Below are 20,873 nucleotides of genomic sequence, written 5' to 3'. Positions count from 1 at the left end.
TTTGACCATGTTTACAGAGGTCAGACACAGAGTTTAAATGAAAAGGCTTGGCTCACTGTCATCACCCCAATTCATCCCATCAAGTTGTGGTTAAATCAAGTTCTTCCATACCAAACTCAAGCATCAACGTCATCTTAAAAGGACCTTGCTTAGTGCCAGTAAAACAGCAACTATGCAGTATGCAAATATCAGAGCTCTGCTACAGCAATTATCACTTGAACTTCATGTTGCTACTTCCCTATTCCTTATAATTTGTTTATTTGTATATCCATTTTATCATTGTATTTTTACTCTATTTTATTTATTCTTTATGTTTATCTAGTTTAAATTGCTCTTCGGGTGTAAACTGAACCGTGGGAATACAATGTCATCCCACCTCATGTACCACACGTGATGTGAAATGACAATAAAATCTCCTCAAATCCTTGAACTGCAATCAGAAAAGCACCATTCTCCTGGCAACCGCCAAACTCCAGAGAACATGTCTTCACTGCTCTAGAGTTCAGTGATGGTGGACTTTACCCCATGCCTTTGAATCGTTGCTTTGCTTTAAGTGATTCACGGATTGGATAAAGCTGCTTGGCCAAGGAAAACCACTCTATTAAGTTCTAAACGCACTGTTCTAGAGCTACATGACGTTTGAAGGTTTTAGCGATGAACTCGGTGCGTTGATCTGTGATACTATGAACACAAAAAATGGCCTTTCCCAATATATTTCATAATCAGAAGCAATCAATACATTCTTCTTTCACTTTATTATGATTTACAAAAACAAATCCTTTAACTTAGAATAAGTTAAAAAAAAAAGAGGTTTATGGAACTGAGAGTCACTGAATGTGCTGGGGAGGATGGTAAATGGCTAAAACCAAAAGTTCAAATAAAAAATAAATTACTGTAACTGTGACTCCTATTTAAGAAAGAGGGAAAATACCGTATATTTCACCAGGCCATGTGGGTCTGAACTGAACTAAAAATGTTGAATAAGATGTTTACTATAAAAAACTGCAAAAAATAAAAATAAAACAGCTTGCCCTGCCACAAAATTCCACTCTTGTTGTGGCATCAACCTTCTAATTGATCTCATTGATCTAATTGTAAGGAAAAAACAGAATCATGTGCAAATAAATACTTTATACAGAGAGGAAAGCAACACTCAGCTTTGTTTCCCTGTTGTGAGATGTTCATATCATGTGGCTTTTTCTGATCTAGTTCTTGTTTTCTTCTTTTTTTTCTTCTTAATAAATATAACTATATACGTTTTCACATACAGAACATCTTTAAGCCACCGATATATGGATAAAAAATTAATCCAGCTAATATTTAAAAAAACAAATGTAAGAAAAACACTTCTAACTGAATGTGTGTCCCATTTTTCCGATGTACAAGAGTCTCCATTAAAATGCCATTTAAATCCAGTCGGTTATTGGCTGGCTATTGGCTGGTGTGCATGTGTGTCAACTGTGTGAGAAAAAGGAAGAAAGAAAGCAAGAGCGAGAGCAGGAGAAAGCATGTGCGAGAGAAAGTGCAAAATCCTTGACCTGTAAGTGTTTAATTAACATTCAGCACTTCTAACTTTCTCAAGAAAGAAAGAAAGATCAAATTGGAGAGAAAAATCTAAACTTCTAACTTTCTCAAGCTTGAGAGCTCCAAAAGCATTTTTGTGAACATCTAACATTTTGTACTTTCTCCTGAATGAGATAAAAAAAAAAAGAGCGAGAGTGAAAAGAGCAAGAGAGAAAGTGAGATAAAGCTTGAGAAGGAGAGAAAGTGCAAGCGACTCTTGCTATGGGCATTTTTGTGAACATCTAAGACTTCTTACTTTGTCCTGAGCGAGAGCAAGGTAGCGAGCGAGAAAGAGAGGGACAAAAAAGAAATAAGAAAGCACAAGAGATTCTAACTCTGGAACTCTAGCTCTGTTAACGTTCAGAATTTATAACTTTCTCCAGAGCGAGAGCCAAAAAGAAAGCAAAAGAAAGAGAGCAAGCGCGAGAGACTATAGCTCTGGAGGAGCTCTGTTAACGTTCAGAGTTTATACTTTCTCCAGAGTAAGAGCAAGAAAGAGAGATGAAACAAATGAGAGAAAGAAAGGATGAGAGAAAGCATGTGAGACTCTAGCTCTGGAAGAATTCTGTCAGAACATCAGAGCTTCTAAATTTCTCCATCTTAATTTTTTTTTTTTTTAAATCCACACTTTTTTCTTTTTCACTTAAAATCACCACCACATTTGGGCAGTTTCTGCCCACCACTGCTTAAAAAAGAAAAAATTAAAAACAACACAAACCATGAGGAATGATCATTCTCCAGTTCAATGATAAAAAAGCAAAGTATTGGTGAAAGTATGCAATTGAAAGTGGTTTGTGTTTTTTTTTTTGTTTGTTTGTTTTGTTTCTTCCTCCTCTGGTTGGTTATCAAAGTATCCTTTGGCGGGGCGCTCATCCCAGTGAGTCAGAGGATGATCATGAAGATAATGATGGGGCGGCTCTGGCTTGCCACCAGAGGGCGCTGGTGTGGTGCTGGCCTTAAAGGGTGCACTCTGGACGACCGTAGGCTTCAGCTCGGACCCCCGCCGTGTTTCTATTCCAGTTACTGTAGAACTGAGTCCGAGCTGGCTCTCTAGAACGTTCTAGAAGACTCCCCAGCTTTACTAGGTTCTGAATGATGCTGTTTGGCCACGCTAGCACTGTCAGACTGAGATGAAGGTAATGTGTTTGAGGGGTTGCGTGTGTATCTGATTGTGTGTGTGTATTCATATATTTATATATAGGTAGGTAGGTGGTTGTGTGTATGTGTTGTGTGTTCGGGACTGAGGGATTTGTGTTTTTATGAGTTGTTGGCAGCATTCTCGTTGCTGGGGGAATTGGAGGAGGAAGACGATGATGAGGAAGGAGAGAAGTTCATTCCTGATAAGCCTGGAGGATCTGTGGCTGTGTTCTGCCCGCTCAGGCTCTTCCGGCATACTGGACAGGTGTCATGCTGAAGAAACACAGGAAAAAAGACATAGTCAATTGACAAGATGCATTAACATAATTAACTGTGCTGATAAAATGTAAGCATCTGGAGGATGATTACATGCTTCCAATTTGACAGATAAACATTTCCACATTTGAATATTTCTATACACATCTTTAAAAAAAATAAAATAAAAGCACATGTTAAAAAAAAATCTACTTTAAATCAACTAATCATCTACGGAAGCTCCTGGGCTCCCCCTACAATTGGAAAGTGTAATTTACATTTAGAGCCACTACGAAATGACACACATTTCTGGACAAGCTGAATTTTATCAGGCTTTGTTCACATTACAGGCTGAAGTCTCAGACGCAAATCTGATTTTTTGCTCAATGCGGCTAAGATCTGATTTTTTCATGGTTTTGTAAACTTATCTTATATAAACTTTGTAAATATATCTCTGATACATGGACATCCTACAAAAATGTGAACAGTCAAATTGGAATTCATGTGTCTTTTTGCTTTTACGCATGCGCTACATGCTTCTCTTTCGTACCCACACATCTCTTGGTGCATCTGTGCAGCTATAGCTGCAAAAACAGCAAAAGCAAACGGCCTGGCCTTTTTTTATCCTCCTCTACCTAAGCATGTCTTCAGAGCAGCTGTTTGCTCTAAACTCCAGCAAAAGATGCTCCACATATGAGCTGCTAACGCATCCATTTACCATTATAAAGCTACGAGTCGTCTCTCAAACATCACGTTTTTTGTTGTTGGTGAAGAAGGTGACGTTTATACATGCACCAATGTGCGCATGTGAGGCGGCGTTTCAGGGACAAATTCATTTACATTACACACAGATACAGATCACTTACATTTGTGAATGTGAACCGTCAAGATAACCAAATCCGATCTGAGCAAAAAATTGGATTTGAGAAATGTGGCTTGTAATGCAATTGTAGCCTTAGAGCATCACAGGATTTTACATAAACATAGTTATATGTTCAAAGTTCTGCTGGCTTTAACCAATTTTACCAATCTAGCAATAACACTAGCAGGGACACTAATCTCCCTAATAAAAGTCAGTGGAGCATCAGAGTGCTTTTAAAGCTGATATTTTAACTTACAAAGGCTTTTTTCTGTTGCTTTGGGGCTGTAAAGCTAGTCTACTGTATGCCAGACACTTTGGGCAGATTCCTCAAGAGACAGCGATGCCTTTCGACATCTTGCCATTAATGTTTATCAGAACCAGTGCCAGACTACAACTCAATAGTAGGTGACCTGACTTTTTGGAGCAAAAGAAGTCAGTCTAAAGTCTTTAAGATTAACAAGCAAATTCTGTTTAATATTTATAGCCAAGGCAGCATATTCTCTTACATATTTTAGCTTGAAACATAGGGTTTATGAAATGTTAAACAGCTCAAATATACTGATTCTGATTCATTAAATAGTTCAAGTTTTGTTATTTTATGTTATTTACTCCATCAAATCCATACAAGATCAACGTAAAATGAACTTGAACTGCTTGTTTGTTAGTTTATCTATTAGCTTACAAATCGTAACAGGTTCTTCACTACCCTCTAGTGGAGTACAGAATTCAGTATTTTGCTTGGTGATACAGCTCTGGAACAAATGTAGAGACCACTTCAGTTTCTGAATCAGTTTCTCTAATTTTGCAATTTATAGGTATATGTTTGAGTAAAATGAACATTGTTCTTTTATACTATAAACTCCAGACAACATTTCTCCTAAATTCCAAATAGAAATAGTAATTTATGTAATTTATTTGCAGAAAATGAGAAACACAAGCAAGTTCATATTCATAAAGTTTTTTAAGAGTTCAGAAATCAATACTTGGTAGAATAACTCTGTTTTTTAATCACAGTTTTCATGCATCTTGGCATGTTCTCCTCCACCAGTCTTGCACACTGCTTTTGGGTAAATTTATGCCACTCCTGCTGCAAGTAGTTCAGTTTGGTTTGACTATGATTATATTATATTCCAGAGGTTTATAATATGGTAAAATTAAAGAAATTCATTATTGTTAAGTGGTCTCTTATTTTTTTTCCAGAGCTGTATAACTTCAAATCAATATCACAATTAATAAAAAATCATATTAGATTACATTTAACGAAGGATTCTTTTAACTGAATGATGGCCCCAGCACTAAGAGTTGCACAGTTGACTCAGTGTTTGAGTTCTTCTTGTTGCAGACGGAGTAAATAAAAGAAACACCATCAAGCTCATGCTGCAAGTTGTCAATCAGCTGTAGTGAGAGACGCTGTGATGCCACTGGTTAGCCCCTGCATTAACATTAAAGCTAAGGTGCTAGACTAGTACTGTCTGTATGTATGTATGTGCATCAGCTAACTAATAATGTTGTAGAACAGTGGAATATATGATGAGGTAGATGATGCCCAATAATCCTAATTACTAAACTCCTACTAGTTTTTGTTTTTCATCAAAAGTAACTGATTTAGCTTTAGTAATAGAAAATATATAAAGAAAATATATAAAGAAGGCTTATTCAGCACCCCTAAAGCTATAATTCTAGAATCACCTCCATCAAAGGAATACAACACAACCCAAAAACCCTGTGTTGCATGATTCAAATAAAAATGCACTCTAGACAAGAGCACTGCATGAGCCAGATGCTGGAAATGTAAATTTTTAATAGCAAAGTGACAAGCAGATGGTCACAGCGTTACCTGTTCCAGCCAGGGCACTATACAATCATTGTGAAAGAGGTGATTGCATGGAAGTTGCCTAACGCTCTCCCCCGCGCTGTAATCTTCTTTGCACACAGGACATTCTAAACCAGCACCTGGATGCACACAGGAAAAGGAAAAGAAAGAGGAAAGAAAAAAAGTGAAATTAATTGCTAGGCCTAATCTGTGTCTGTAAATCTGGCCCTTGGTGTTTGTTGCAGTCAGAGATGATAACGGTTGATTTAATCCAGCAGTCGGCATCAACAGATCAAAACACAAGCTAATTAGCCAAGTCATGTGGCATGACTAAGCTAATTGAAAAGCCCATAGCAAAGAAAAGATTCAATGGCTCTCAAATGGCAGCCTGGCCCCTAGGTAGTGCACTACGTAAATTGTAAAAGTAAGAAAAAAAAAAAACATCCAAAAATAATAATAAATGATATGTTAAATAAATGTAGACAAAACACTGTCTAGTATAATATTAACACCACAACACAAAGCCTCAAAATTATATAATGAATTTGGATACATGGCTGTTGTTAAAAAAGAAGGCATAAGTGGAATTAAACTTCACACAAAATGTACAGATGAAAATACCTGGGGTTAGTTTTCCAGCCAAAACGTATAGTAACAAATTAGTAATAAAATGCTGCATCTGTATTTTTTGGTGTATTATTTTTTTCTCCTACTTCCACTTTTACTTCACTACATATTTTTAATTAGTTTATTCATTTTACCCTGATACATTTTTTATGTGCTGATCTTATAAGAAGACCACACTGCTACTGCCCTTCACTCAGAGCTTTCCACTTCTTTCTGTAAAAACTATGGAACACAATACTGTACTTTTACTTTCAGTACTTCAGTACCACATTTTACAACAAATTATTAGCAATACAAATTTTTTTTTAATATTTTAGTATTTCTACTTTAGTGTGGAGCTTAAAGAACACTTCAACTTCTACTCAAGTCACTTTTTTAATAGAGCATGTACTTTTACTCAAGTCTGAGTCTCTAAAACTTTACAGATGACTATATTTCCCTTTCAATGGAAAATCTCCTATTATAAATTCTGTGTACTTCAGGACGAAGACTTTTGAGTTTCTGGTCCTAATAATCAGATATTTTTTTAATTATCAAGCAGGTACATGTTCTCTTATAAAGCAAGATATCTTATGAATACAGAGATTTACCTTTGAATTACCACTGTGTGAATAGTACTTTACACATAAACTTGCGTTACCATATGCCTGGTTTATACCTGCTAATATTTGCCACTGTCCACATTACCTTTTGTTCACATACTCACAGTTCTTGTGCCAACACCTCTTATTTGACATATTTGTCCAACTCATTCATTTTTTTCCCTCCACATTATTAGTTAAATGTAAATTAACTATTTTTTTTTCTTATCACACGTACTAGTGCATCTCAAAAAAAGTGAAAAGTTGAAAAGTTTACTTTATTTCAGTAATTCAGTTTACTGTGAAAAATATTATATAGATGTATTACACAAAGAGTGATCTATTTTAAGAGTTTATTTCTTTTATTGTTGAGGATTATGGCTTACAGACAATAAAAAAAAGGTTTCCATTTGTTCCCGGAAAATATTACAGCAGTTCATGCCTCCCTCTGCTGACAAGATGCAGAATTTCCAGCAGGACTTGGCACACTGCCAAAAAGTTGAGTTTTCATTGGCTGTAAGTCATAATCATCAATAATAAAATAAATAAACGCTTAAAATAGATCACTCTGTGTGTAGTACATCTATATAAAATAGATTTAAAAATAAGAGTTTCACATTTTAAACTGTATAACTGAAAGTAACTTTATGATACTTAATTTTTTTGAGATGCACTAGTACTTGCCAAGGGAATCATTTACTGTATTACCAACTGCCTTCCTATTGTGTCTAAATAAATGCTGTGCAACTGTGGCCTCCATGTCCACTTATTAATTCAGAATTACATCACTTTGGCTGCATTTCCTATGGCGTGTCTGAAGTAGGTATGAACCAGCCTTTAATGATTTACACACATATTGAACACTTAGGTCTGGCAAACGCAATGTAAATGTGCTCTTGAAGCCTGCTATGGTAACTGGCCAAACCAGCTTGCATTGTGTTCACAGTTCACATAGCGTTACACCACTGCAGCCAATCACCACGCTGGCTAAGCTTTCATTTTGGTGAAGAACAGAAGACCACCATCCAGACATAAAAAACAGTCCAGAAAACAATTACACCAATTAGCTATTCATTTAGATAATGTTAACCATGGGGTTCAGCACAAGGCAATAGCCATAAATAGAGTCTTTTGGTGTGTAACTCACCCACGTGCTCCTCTGTGATCTGAACTGTTGGGAGGCTTTTAATTTTCTCTCTGTCTGCAGGAGGTGGACCCGTATTTTCAAACTGATTTAATAACTGCAAGAAAAAGAAAGACAAAGAGTGAGCAAGAAATATGTTCACTAGTCAACATTCTGTATTATAGGATTACGAATAAACTTGTATCAAATGTATTTATAGCGGTTTTAAAAGTGACATCGCAAAGCAGCTATACTGAAATGTGATCGCATTTAACATACAACACAAAACCCCCAGTGAGCAACAGAGGCAAGAAAAAAGAAAACTCCCTCAGAGGCAAAAACTCCCAAAGGAAGAGAAAGAAACATGTATAATCAAGTCTAAAATATCAGCGTTAAATTCAGAGCTAAAGTTCATCAAAACTTAAATGTAACAAAAAACACTAATAAAAATGCCTTAAAATGTTTTTTGGGGGGGATGAATCCTTAAATTGACTGACATTTCTCAAATAATTTGAAGCACTTTTATTCTTAAGTAAATAAGCCAATGCATATCTTTATAAAGGTTACATACCTGTGTTATAATGGCATCTAATCCATTGGCACCCCATGCATAGTCCATTGGATTTGAATGTAGCATTCCCCTATAAATAAGTCAGATTACATTCAATCAAATTAGTATACTAGTTTTATAATTTTAAAGAAGGTTCTGTATGTAACGTTATTTAGGTTTTAAAAAGAATTGAACCCCACAGGGACATACCATGGTCCCATGCCCATGTTTGGCATTGCTGTTGGAGCGATGATTCCGTTTACTAACTGCTGAATTATTCTATTAAACACAAAACATTTGACATTTTAGACAGGATTTGATGCAACGCAGGCAATACAAAGGATCGGACTGAAGCAGGTTCTCCATAAACATGTATTTAATACTTACAATTAGGGGTGTGCCATATCGTATCGCACGCAATAATATCGCCAACATTTTTGAATATCGTGAACGATATTATACCCTGAAATAACGTGCCATAACACTCACCCCAAATTATTACAACAGGGTACTACTTTTTTGCTGTTTTTCAGCGAAAGAAAAAAATCACACATTTCTCATTTCCTATTAAATATCTACTAGAGACTCCAGTATCATTAATTTTACTTTAATCATGGATATATGGAGATATTTGGAATGCATTATTATTATTTGTATCATGACATTCTGGATCAATGACTTCTGTTACAAATCTAATAAAATTCTTTTATTTTTTTTTATATCTCAGTTAGAGTTGTGCCATATCATATTGTATACAATAATAAAATGTAAGTTTTGTTTTGTTGCAGTAGTGCATTTTTTTGTCATGAAATATCGTGATATTATTTTAGGGCCATATCGCCCACCCCTACTTACAATGATCCAAATATGTTCTCCACAATGACTACACCTAAAATGATTATAATTTAACATTATGGTGAACACAGTGCTTCCTATAATAAGACATCTCATGAGTCTCGTTAAACCTGACTTCTTCCAGACCTGGTCATTTTTCTGTGTGTCTATTCAAAGCAACATATTTATTATTTTATGTCTTTTCCAGCACAACTTGAGCATTTACTATGTCTTAGCAGAACAGTGAGTCCCCAATGAAAGCAAACATTCAGCAGCATGGTAAATAGTGCTGGCTTAGCATTTGATGCTGTCTGTCTGGTTCTAAATCCTGTTGCATGATGCACACAAACGTTTGGGGGCACACATCAAAAATTATGTTATTCTTTCAATCTTTTTACTATAAAACTTTTCAAACTGTAATAAATTGGAAAAAAAAGAATTGGATATTGGCTGCAAATGGTCCAGTGGACTAAGACACTGTCACTGTGATCTGAGGATCAGGGGTTCAAAACCTGGTTCATGCTGCTTGCATCAGCAGGCAGAGTCTGAGCGCACAAATTGCCATGCTCTCTCTGGCTGGGTAGATGTCACTCTTTTCCCCCTACATGACTCCTAGTGTAATAGCTGTTGTATTGGAGCTGGAATGGTGGCCAGAAAAAGGCTTGTCACATGTATCGGAGGAGGCATGTGCTACTCTTTAACATCACGGTGTTGGGGGCATGACTAGTGACAGGAGTCATCACGAGGTTAATGGCCTTGTGACCTTCACTGGCTTGATGGAAACATATTATCACCTGGTTTTATATCACAATTTTAAGACTGGTTCAGTTTCTTTGGTCAACTACTGTTCCTTGTAAAAATTCTTCTACTACTCTAGGATAGGGCTGGGCGATATGGAAAAAAATCTTATCACAATATAGTTGTTCATATCAGCCGATATCGATATGTATCACGATATAAATCAAATCACTTTGTTACACTTAAAGGTTGCTTTTTACTCAGTGACAGGATAAGGGAGTTATGGCCAAAATCACCTAGCAGGCTCAGAGCCCTGTGGACAGACAGCTTTTAAATTAATTTTAAAAAGTCATTATTACATCCACACAGGTCCGGAACCCCCCCACATGTTTGGCCCTTAAAACAAGTACAAGGGGACAAATATATAAACTAAAAAATTTCAGACCCTTTACATTATTTGTCTGTTTAAATTAAATTGTAATAGCACTTGGATTTTTTATAAAATTATATTTATCAAGGGATTATTCCCCTCCCTGAATCCAGGCAAGAAGGGGAAGGGGGTGAGTGGTACTTGGCTGAGCATGCAGTTCAGCGCGCTGCCTGATCGCGTGCTGCGCCTGTTCACAGCGCTACTTAAACGGGAAATAGAAAAAAAAGTTTATCGAATCCTATCGTCCGGCTTATCACATTCATCGCGATATATAATTTCCTCGATAACTATCGATATTGTTTTATCGCCCAGCACTACTCTAGGATTTCAAATGATGTTTAAACAAGAAAACTGCAAAAGCTATGAAAGTTCATTTCGAAATTTAAATGTGCATAGGATACTTTTCCTGCTATAGAAGCCATCCTCCTTCATCTTTATTTATATTTATTTATGTACTTATGTCACAAATTGCATAAGATTTAACCTGGTATATTTCTTAGACAATTAATAAAACTTTGAACAAAAGCCAACTCTACTGTTGACCTATTGTCTACCATGTTAAAACTGCAGAGAAATCTGCACCTGTCCAGAACAAAGGATCCTCTTCCTGTATTTACTTTCTTGCTCCCAATAAAAATTAGCAAAAAAATTCTCATATCGTTTTTGGTACCTTTATACTTCCCACCTTTTTACCTTAACAACCAAACTCTTCAGGAAGTTAACTGATTCATTCAAGTGCAAAAAAACTATAGCCCAAAACTCACATCCCCAAAGGTGCCCAAATGTTTGCACAAGTAAACATTTTTTTACACAAGTACAAAAAAATACTAATCTTGCCTACATGTTAAAAATACTTTTCATCTTTATATTTTTATTTTTCGGAGATACTCACCAATTAATCCACACACAGCATCAGAAATTTCAAACACAGGTGTCCAAACTATTGCATGCCACTGTATTCTTTGACCTTACTGTGGTTATTTCTTTTATTTTCTTTACTATATGTAGTTGAGTTTTAGTCACAATCCCAACATGAATACCAATTTTCCTTAATTAAATTATATATGCAGTATATACATATGAAAAAATTAAATATTTAAATATTTGATTGTAATGAAATCAAATCAGGAAAAAGTAACTTTAGGTCATTTCTATTGAACCATTCTCACAAGGCAAATGCCACTTTCGTCTTCAAGTGATGTTTATAAAAAAAAAAAAAAAAAAAAAAAAAAAAAAGATAAAGAAAGGAAGAAAGAAAAGTTTTAGAAATGACAGCACTGAAGTGTTTTGGCCAGTAAAGTGAATCTTAATCAGTCTGTGTCCTCACCCCTCTAAAGTTGGCACCCCTTCATGCCGCGTCCCTTGTCTCCGGGGGACGTGGCGTCCCCGTGGCTGTCTGGCTCCGTAGCGCTGGCGGGAGGCCATCTCTCGCTCCCTGCGGTTCTCTGCATCACGGTTATCCTCCGTGGGCAACCCTCCTCGCAGGTCAAAGCCCTCACCGAAGATTCCCAGAGCAAACTGTCCGTAGCCATGGGGGAAGGTAAAAAGAGTCTGGTCCACATTCTGAAAAAGCAGAAAAGAGACTGGTGATTAGAGAGCACGTGTATTGCTTTTTTTAACATACATTTTCCCTGCAAAACAACTAAAGATCAGATTAACAGAAAATCAGATTTACAGAAACACACTGTAGCTACAGACTACAAGGCTTACGTAGCTAACAAGCAAAACATAAACGTAAAGCCCACTAATTAGTAGCAATAATTCACCTCAAACGGGGGACGGTTCTGATCACTGGTGGAGGGCGTAGATGTGGACCCATTCTCTGCACTGTAGGCAAAAACAACTATGTCAGTGCTAATACAACTCAGGAGATGATACAACTTTTACCCTTCTCTTATGCTGAAAAGCATTCAAAGGAGAAAAGGGGGGGAAATATCTAATATTTTCACAATAAAAAAAAGAACTGCAATAAACAATTTTTTTTTTCATTTTAACACCAAATGGTGTGATAATTTAATAGCATTGTAATGCAATTAGAATCTTTTAAAGAGTAAACTAAACAAACATTCAGACATTAGAATTAATGTATAATATTGTAACCTTAATATATAAATCATATACAAAAAGGCACAATTTTTAAAAACAGTCATAAGTCATATTGGCTGCTTTACATTAACATTAGGCTGTCCTAACTTATTTTTTGTGAAAAGTCTACATCCAAAACACTGTACTAACTCAATTACAAATACAGGCCAATAAAAACAACTCTTGGTTAAAAAAAAGTATTTCTTGTAAATGCAGACATTTTGAGATTCAAACAGGGCTGTGCAGTATATAATTACCTACATATCTACTACAATTACATTTATTTAACTCCAGTTCTAAAAACATGTTAGTGCATTACTAACATCATGAGTATGTCTTTATTGTAAAATATCACATTTTTAAAATGATAAATTATATAGTTGCAGACGCAGCTGATCAGTCAAGACATATCAGACACATCTTTAGTTTAAATATATAGTTCAGAATGGGAGATTTTTGGCTAACACTGCTAAAAACACTGGGAATAGACTCTTACCATTCTCGTCTCTGTAAATAAACCACTTAAACATCTCTTAAACCTAATACTAAATGTTTCCTTAGACAGAGAATTAATGTTGTTTACAACAGTGTATGACTAACTTCAGTCTATAAACAGAAATTTGTGTTTGGTTACAGTCCAGGTCCTGTGTTTGTTAACAATGTTACCCTAGAATTTCCCAACTGCATCTGGGCTCATTGAAAGTCATGTCATTTGAGATGTTTCTTGCCAAACTCTTTTTCTGCAGTGAAAATCTGGTAAATCTGTGTTCTAATATTTCAGTGAAACAGGTCCAGCTCCTGAGAGACAATGTAGCACCAGCTTGGTTTGTCAGAACAGTCAGTAGCAACCTAAATTACAGTACAGTGCGTGCTGCAGTGGAACTTAATGTACAGGTTTGCTTGTTTATTATTTATTGATCCTATAACTCTTTCAGAGTCAGAATAATTACAGCTGTCCAAATAAACAGTGTTGCATCTTCAAAGGTTTTACTGGCCCTGATAACAGGCCACGATAAAGCAATGCTCAATTGTGTAGAGATTTGTACAACAGCTGGGCCTAAAGTTTGAATATCAGCTGAACCATGTGCATCCTGTTAGGAAAATGGTAGGCTTCTCTTCTTTTTAGAGGCCTGGCAAACTCTATAAACTGCTTTTTTAAAAAGGAGGACATACCTTCTTTCCTCTGGCAACTCTTCAATAAAGCCAGACTCACACCTTGGGCAGGTGTAATCCTGAAAAAGGGGGGAAAAATACAAGCTTGATAACTTAACAAATGAGCAAATTAGCAAATTCTGTCACACAAAAATACTGAATTCTTGTTTCAGATTCATGGATAGAAAATACATGACGACATATGTGTATATTGCACCAAAACATGGAGATTGCAGTATGCATCTAGTGCTATCTGACACCAGACAGTGTTTATGGCGTAAAGACAACATTAATTATTGGAAGCCTAAACGTGGATGGTGAGGACTAAATATGGGAGTCAGATGGATGGGACATTCCATTTACCGGTACTAAGTTGTAAGGGCATTTAACATTTCTTAATGTTAATTCTCAATCCGCACAGTCCCTAATGTATCAGGTATACTTCATAGAAAAAGAAGTTACCACCCACAGTGGACAGTGCAGTGGGTGGTAATGACTAGAAAAGCCAATGCAAACAGACACACAATGTATATCCCACAATTAGTGTAGTGTTCTTTAGCCTATATAAACCAGAGGATGTGCCAAAAATGAACAGAGACAATATAAGGTGCTGTCCAATCACATGATGAGACACATCAGTGTATATATTCTTAATAATAAGATAAACGTGATGGACTGCTTGACCTTTACAATACTGTTAAGTGTCCCTTTATAAAAAGACCATAATAAAGCTATCAGAATCCCATGTAAAACCCCACAGACTGGCTATTTCACAGCTGGTCTACTCTACTACAACTGTTCTGCTCTATATGGATGGGGCTAACAGAGTTTGAGTTTGTCCCATAAAAATAAGGGGTAAAAATTGCACAATAGCACTTTCACAATCCAATCCAGCATTTATTTATTTCTTTATTTTTTTATTTCACCAGGCTAGTCATTAAGAACACGTTCTTATTTACAATAACGGCCTGGTTATCAGCTGTTATCAGCTATTAGTCCAATATCAAGTAATACACATTGCTTGAGATACCATCTCTAAAAAATACAGTAAAACGTGAATATTTTCTTAATATATTTCAATTTTAGACTTTAACATCAGTTTAATCTGTTTAAATACTATTAACTCCTCCCCTCCTTTAACTTCATCATATGCAATTATCAACAGATTAATGATGTTATGATAAAACCAACTTACTGCATTTTACACACTGCAGTGCTACAAGCTATTCTTTGTTTACAAGTTGCCATTTATAACAAAATCACATTGAATTTATCCTTTTTTGGCCTGACACTGATAACCAGTATCTTATTGCTATTTAGGTACAGTTGTGGTCAAAAGTTTACATACACTTGTAAAAAAACATAATGTTATGGCTGTCTTGAGTTTTCAATAAGTTCTACAACTCTTATTTTTCTGTGATAGAGTGATCGGAACACATACATGTTTGTCACAAAAAACAGTCATAAAATTTGGTTCTTTCATAAATTTATTATGGGTCTGCTGAAAATGTCACCAAATCTGCTGGGTCAAAAATATACATACAGCAACAAAATTTGTCAATTTTGGTGATGTAGCGAGTTGTGTCAATCAAATTAGCTTCATGTCATGGCCTCTTCACTTCTTGTAAGTGATTCTGATTGACTACAGCTGTTGACTTCTCATGAGCCCATTTAAATAGGGCTCATTTGACCCAGTGATTAGACTCAGCTACAAAAGCTACAATGGGAAAGTCAAAGGAACTCAGTGTGGATCTGAAAAAGCGAATTATTGACTTGAACAAGTCAGGGAAGTCACTTGGAGCCATTTCAAAGCAGCTACAGGTCCCAAGAGCAACTGTGCAGACAATTATACGCAAGTATAAAGTGCATGGAACAGTTGTGTCACTGCCACGATCAGGAAGAAAACGCAAGCTATCACATGCTGCCGAGAGGAGATTGGTCAGGATGGTCAAGAGTCAACCAAGAATCACCAAGAAGCAGGTCTGCAAGGATTTGGAAGCTGATGGAACACAGGTGTCAGTCTCCACAGTCAAGCGTGTTTTACATCGCCATGGACTGAGAGGCTGCCGTGCAAGAAAGAAGCCCTTGCTCCAGAAAAGGCACCTTAAGACTCGGCTGAAGTTTGCTGCTGATCACATGGACAAAGATAAAACCTTCTGGAGGAAAGTTCTCTGGTCAGACGAAACAAAAATTGAGCTGTTTGGCCACAACACCCAGCAATATGTTTGGAGGAGAAAAGGTGAGGCCTTTAATCCCAGGAACACCATGCCTACTGTCAAGCATGGTGGTGGTAGTATTATGCTCTGGGGATGTTTTGCTGCCAGTGGAACTGGTTCTTTGCAGAAAGTAAATGGGATAATGAAGAAGGAGGATTACCTCCAAATTCTGCAGGAAAACTTAAAACCATCAGCCCGAAGGTTGGGTCTTGGGCGCAGTTGGGTGTTCCAACAAGACAATGACCCAAAACACACATCAAAAGTGGTAAAGGAATGGCTAAACCAGGCTAGAATTAAGGTTTTAGAATGGCCTTCCCAAAGTCCTGACTTAAACCCCATTGAGAACATGTGGACAGTGCTAAAGAAACGGGTTCATGCAAGAAAACCATCACATTTAGCTGAACTGCACCAATTCTGTCAAGAAGAGTGGTCAAACATTCGACCTGAAGCTTGCCAGGAGCTTGTGGATGGCTACCAAAAGCGCCTAGTTGCCGTGAAAATGGCCAAGGGACATGTAACCAAATACTAATGTTGCTGTATGTATATTTTTGACCCAGCAGATTTGGTGACATTTTCAGCAGACCCATAATAAATTTATGAAAGAACCAAATTTTATGACTGTTTTTTGTGACAAACATGTATGTGTTCCGATCACTCTATCACAGAAAAATAAGAGTTGTAGAACTTATTGAAAACTCAAGACAGCCATAACATTATGTTTTTTTACAAGTGTATGTAAACTTTTGACCACAACTGTATATTATTCAAGACATGTGATGTTTCTCAGATGTTTCTATTATTTTGGTTTACTGTGGGTTGGTATATTAATCCTGGGTATAAGCTAACTGAATGGCAAAGTAACTAATTAAACCGTAAAGCACTTTTGTAGATTGCTCTGGATAAGAGTGTCTGCTAAATGCCTTTAATGTAAACGTAATGTAAATGTTGTTATCCATATCACCTTGGTACAGCAAACCCACAGCACAGCCCACCATGGTATGGAAGCATCAGTACCTGCAGCGGCTCTATAGGGCTTTGACAGCAGCCCACATGCTATGTCTACATGGTGTGAGTTCATTCTAGAGTCTGTGTACAATGAGAGGCAAAAAAGCATCTGAAAAGGATGCTAAAGGGAAGCACCAAAAGAACCTTTGTTACACCATTCATCATGCTTTATACAAGGAGGAAAAAAAACTGTGTAACAGACGTACTCCCTAACAAATATGATCATCATGAACCTGTCAGGCACTCTGTGCTTAGCACCACTTGCCTCTTGGATCATTAATATTACAAAGACACGGTCTTGCTGACACTGCTAGCGGTAAATGTTATGAGAGCTGAAGCTCTACAGTCAAAGGTGAACTTTCCGGCTCACAGTTATGATGGCAGTTGCTACTTAGCCCAAGCTTCAAAGGCTCAGAGATCATCAGAGAAGTCTACCTATGAAGAAAATTATTTATTGTCAAGAATGACAGCCAGGGGTGGAGAGAAACAAACTTAATTTACTGAAGGATTCCAAATTTGGCCTATTTTCAAATTTACTTTTTACATTATGCAAAATATATTCAAGTAAAGGGCGCTCCTTTTGGTTTACATCTGCATGAAATGTAACATACATAAACAAAAGAAGAACAAAGCAAGCACACCAAATAAGCTACAGTGTACAAGTTGTTTTGGTACTTGTTTTGATGCCTATCCAAATGCAAGCTTATGGTTCACCCTCAGTGCAACAGCATCAATGTCTATAGTCACGATAGAATGCATATGGAATACATAGGTAGAACACAGTATATTTAGAACCATAATAAACCATGGCACTGTTACTTCCTAAACTTAAGTAAATTTGAATGAGGACTTCTACTTGTACTGGAGTAATATTTTACTGTTACTTGGCAGTTGAGGCAATGGACCATGAACATAGTGTTAGGCTGTGCTTCTGGATTCTTGTCGAGCCAGTATCAGATTGTGGTGGTTTTGCTATTGTTGTTAGTTGAGTGAGTAGTAGATCCTGGCTGAGCCCTATGCATAACCCCAGCTGTTAGGTGCAGGATTTGTCAATTTCCTGTATTATATTACTTACCTTGGGTAAGTCTACAGTAACCCATGTACATGGTTTGGCAAGTCAGTAAAATAGCTAATGGTTGAGTTAAGATATATTTACAAGACTTTATAGTCGATCCAAGATCAGACCTTATGTACATTACTGGAGTAATCTTTCACTGGGATCTCTACTTTAATTCATTTAGCTAGTTACATAGTTTGGGTACTCTGTCCACCACAGTTGCTGACACTGACATACCTAAATATTATCAAGAGAGTTCAAGCACTACAGCCAAAGGTGACAACTTGCAAACTTTCTGGCTCACAGTTAGCTAAGACTATGATGGCAGCTGCCACTGAACCCATGCCCCAGAGGCTTAGAGCCCATTAAAGCAGTTCACATAGCTCTGGCACATGTCTACTACCAACATAGCTAATGGTCTTTTTAGGTATGTTTACAGTAATTTATAATGCCAACAAGTAGAAGAGACCTAATTTATAATACTGGAGTAATTCTTGACTTAATATCTAAACGTTTTGAAAGAAAGAGAAAGTCAACTAGGAACAGGAGCCGTACCCATAGGAAGCAGAGAAGAACCACTGCTAAAAGAACCGGTGTCTAATCAACTAATCGGAAAAAATTAGACAAATTAATTGACTAACAAAATAATCATTAGTTACAGCCTTTAATACAATAACCGTGCTATGTAGGTTGGTCACATAGCCAACCTATTTTAAACAAGGTTTAAGGTTAATACAGCAACATTGTTTAAAAGTGAAAATGACAGTTAACCTCATGCCTGGCTGATAGTTTAATAGCTGGCTAGCCAAGTAAATGTAACCAAACACAAGCAGGACTCTCTGTACTCTTATGTTATGCTAACTATTTCTAGCTAATTGTTTTAATTTACAATCCAGACATTCGACCAACCACAGCATACTGTATATAAACTCAGATGTTTCTATCGTTTTGAAGCGAAGAGAAAGCCAGCGCTAAGAGGGGCATGGCAGAAATAACCGTTGACTAATCGGGAAAAAATCGATAGATTTGTTGTTAGCCTTAAATACAGTAACCTAGCAACGTAGACCAATAATTTTTTAAGGTGTAACGTTAATATAGTGAAATAAGGTATCTAGGTTAGTTAGGATAGTTACCAACTGCCGGCCTAAATACAGTTATAACTAGACATTCAGCCAACCACAGCATAGTGTAACGTTATGTAAGCTCAGATGTTTCTATCGTTTTGATGCGAAGAGACAGCCAGCTAGGAATAGCATGGCAGAAATAACCGTTGACTAATTCAGAAATAATCGTCCGATTAGTCGACTACCAAAATAATCATTAGTTGCAGCCTTAAATACAGTAACCTAACAACGTAGACCAATCATATCTTAAGGTTTAACGTTAAAATAATGACATTAGTTATCTAGCTAGGTTAACTACTGCAAGGTCTCAAACAACTGACGTTAGTGAACCAAGCTAATTAAAGGACTGAAAATGACAGTTAAACACACGCCTACCTGGTAGGTAGCTTAATAGCTAGCTCAGTTATCATAAGCAAACACTGGACTCTCTGTTATCACATAACGTGATTTATAACAAATTAATTGTTTCAATTTACAAACTAGGCATTCAACCAGCCACAGCATACTGCATATAAGCTCAGTTTCACTCCACATGCCAAGAGCTGGCACTGTCTGCCAAGGCAACACCAAGCAGGCTTAGCTTGACATCTAGCGTTAGCTAGCCGCTAACTAAAAGTAGCCTAAAATAGACGCAAATTCAGTTGGTTAGCTTTGAAGCTAACTCAATACAGCACCACATATACAGCCAGGCTGCGTTTTAATTGGCTAATAGTCCTTCAAAAGACGCCAAAAACAGCTAACAAGCTAACAAACAAGCTAAAAGCATCAAAACCTAAAACACAGCCCACTAGCATCCAGTTAGCCACCCCAGCCACTCCAGCTACTATACACTAGACAGCTTGATAGCTAACCAAAGCTAGTAAGCTAGCGAGCTAATTAGAAAGCTAACGTTAGCTAACCGCCCACTAAACGCCAAAGCTACTCCTAACGACGAAGCTAGTATGCTAATGCTAACTAGCCAGCTAGCAGCTAAGCTAGCCTAGCTAACCCAGCTAACGCTAGCTAGCTGTTCAGCAGCTGCTGAAGACCGAACCCCCCGACTCTCACTCAGAAAGCCCCGTTTTCGTGACAAACCCCCGCGACCCCGCAGCCCAATCCCCCCGGCTCACACCCGCAACATACCGGCAGCCGGGGGCTGATCTCCTCTGAACATCGGTGACAGAAAAACCGGCAGGTCCGTAGGGGAGCTTCCGCCATCTTCTGATTCACTGCGGGACTCAAAGCGAGACACGGCGGCCGAACGGCGCTCAGGCAGGGACATAAAGAGGCAGGACGGAGCGAGCAGCGCGAAGCAGGGAGGGGAGGGGGGAGGGGGAGAGGGGGAGTGAGGGAGAGAAAGAGAGAGAGTGACATAGAAAGAGAGAGAGAGAGAGAAATAGAGATATTTATAATACAGAGATATTCATATAGTTTATATAGCTTCAATATAATCTACACAAATATCCCACCTGAACTGTTTATGTATGATTTTTACTGATCAGTTGTTGTTTTTGATTTTTGATTTTTTTAAATTAATGCTTTGGCAGCACCGTAATTTACTATGGTCATGCCAATAAAGCTTCTTTGAATTGAAAAAAAGAGAGAAAGAGAGAGATGAAAAGAGAGAAAGAGAGTGAGAGGGAGAGATTCTGTTGGGGTCCAAGGCCAAAATTTACAGTAGGCCCCAAAACTAGCGTTTGTTGCCATTGAATATCTAAACATTTTTACTAGTCATAACACCA

General features: G+C 37.2%; 1 protein-coding gene across 2 annotated transcripts; it reads right to left on the bottom strand.

Moving 5' to 3' along the window:
* Positions 1-736: 736 nt before the first annotated feature.
* Positions 737-20,428, bottom strand: rnf126 (ring finger protein 126). 2 transcript variants are annotated; one of them, XM_007258427.4, is made up of 9 exons: positions 20,275-20,428; positions 13,772-13,830; positions 12,280-12,340; positions 11,841-12,076; positions 8,722-8,790; positions 8,533-8,602; positions 7,986-8,079; positions 5,655-5,770; positions 737-2,973 (listed from the first exon to the last, which is right to left on the bottom strand). In XM_007258427.4, exons 1-9 carry the CDS (start codon positions 20,347-20,349, stop codon positions 2,821-2,823), a joined length of 933 nt encoding a protein of 310 aa, XP_007258489.1. In that variant the 5' UTR covers positions 20,350-20,428; the 3' UTR covers positions 737-2,820. The 2 variants fall into 2 exon arrangements, with proteins under 2 accessions (XP_007258489.1, XP_049334781.1); XM_049478824.1 differs by lacking the exon at positions 20,275-20,428 and adding an exon at positions 16,928-17,068.
* Between the last annotated feature and the right edge of the window lie 445 nt (positions 20,429-20,873).

This window comes from Astyanax mexicanus, chromosome 4 (genome assembly GCF_023375975.1).
Source record: "Astyanax mexicanus isolate ESR-SI-001 chromosome 4, AstMex3_surface, whole genome shotgun sequence".
NCBI lineage: Eukaryota > Metazoa > Chordata > Actinopteri > Characiformes > Acestrorhamphidae > Astyanax > Astyanax mexicanus.
The sequence above is the reverse complement of the archived record's forward strand: the minus strand, read 5'-3'. Positions and strand labels throughout refer to the sequence as shown.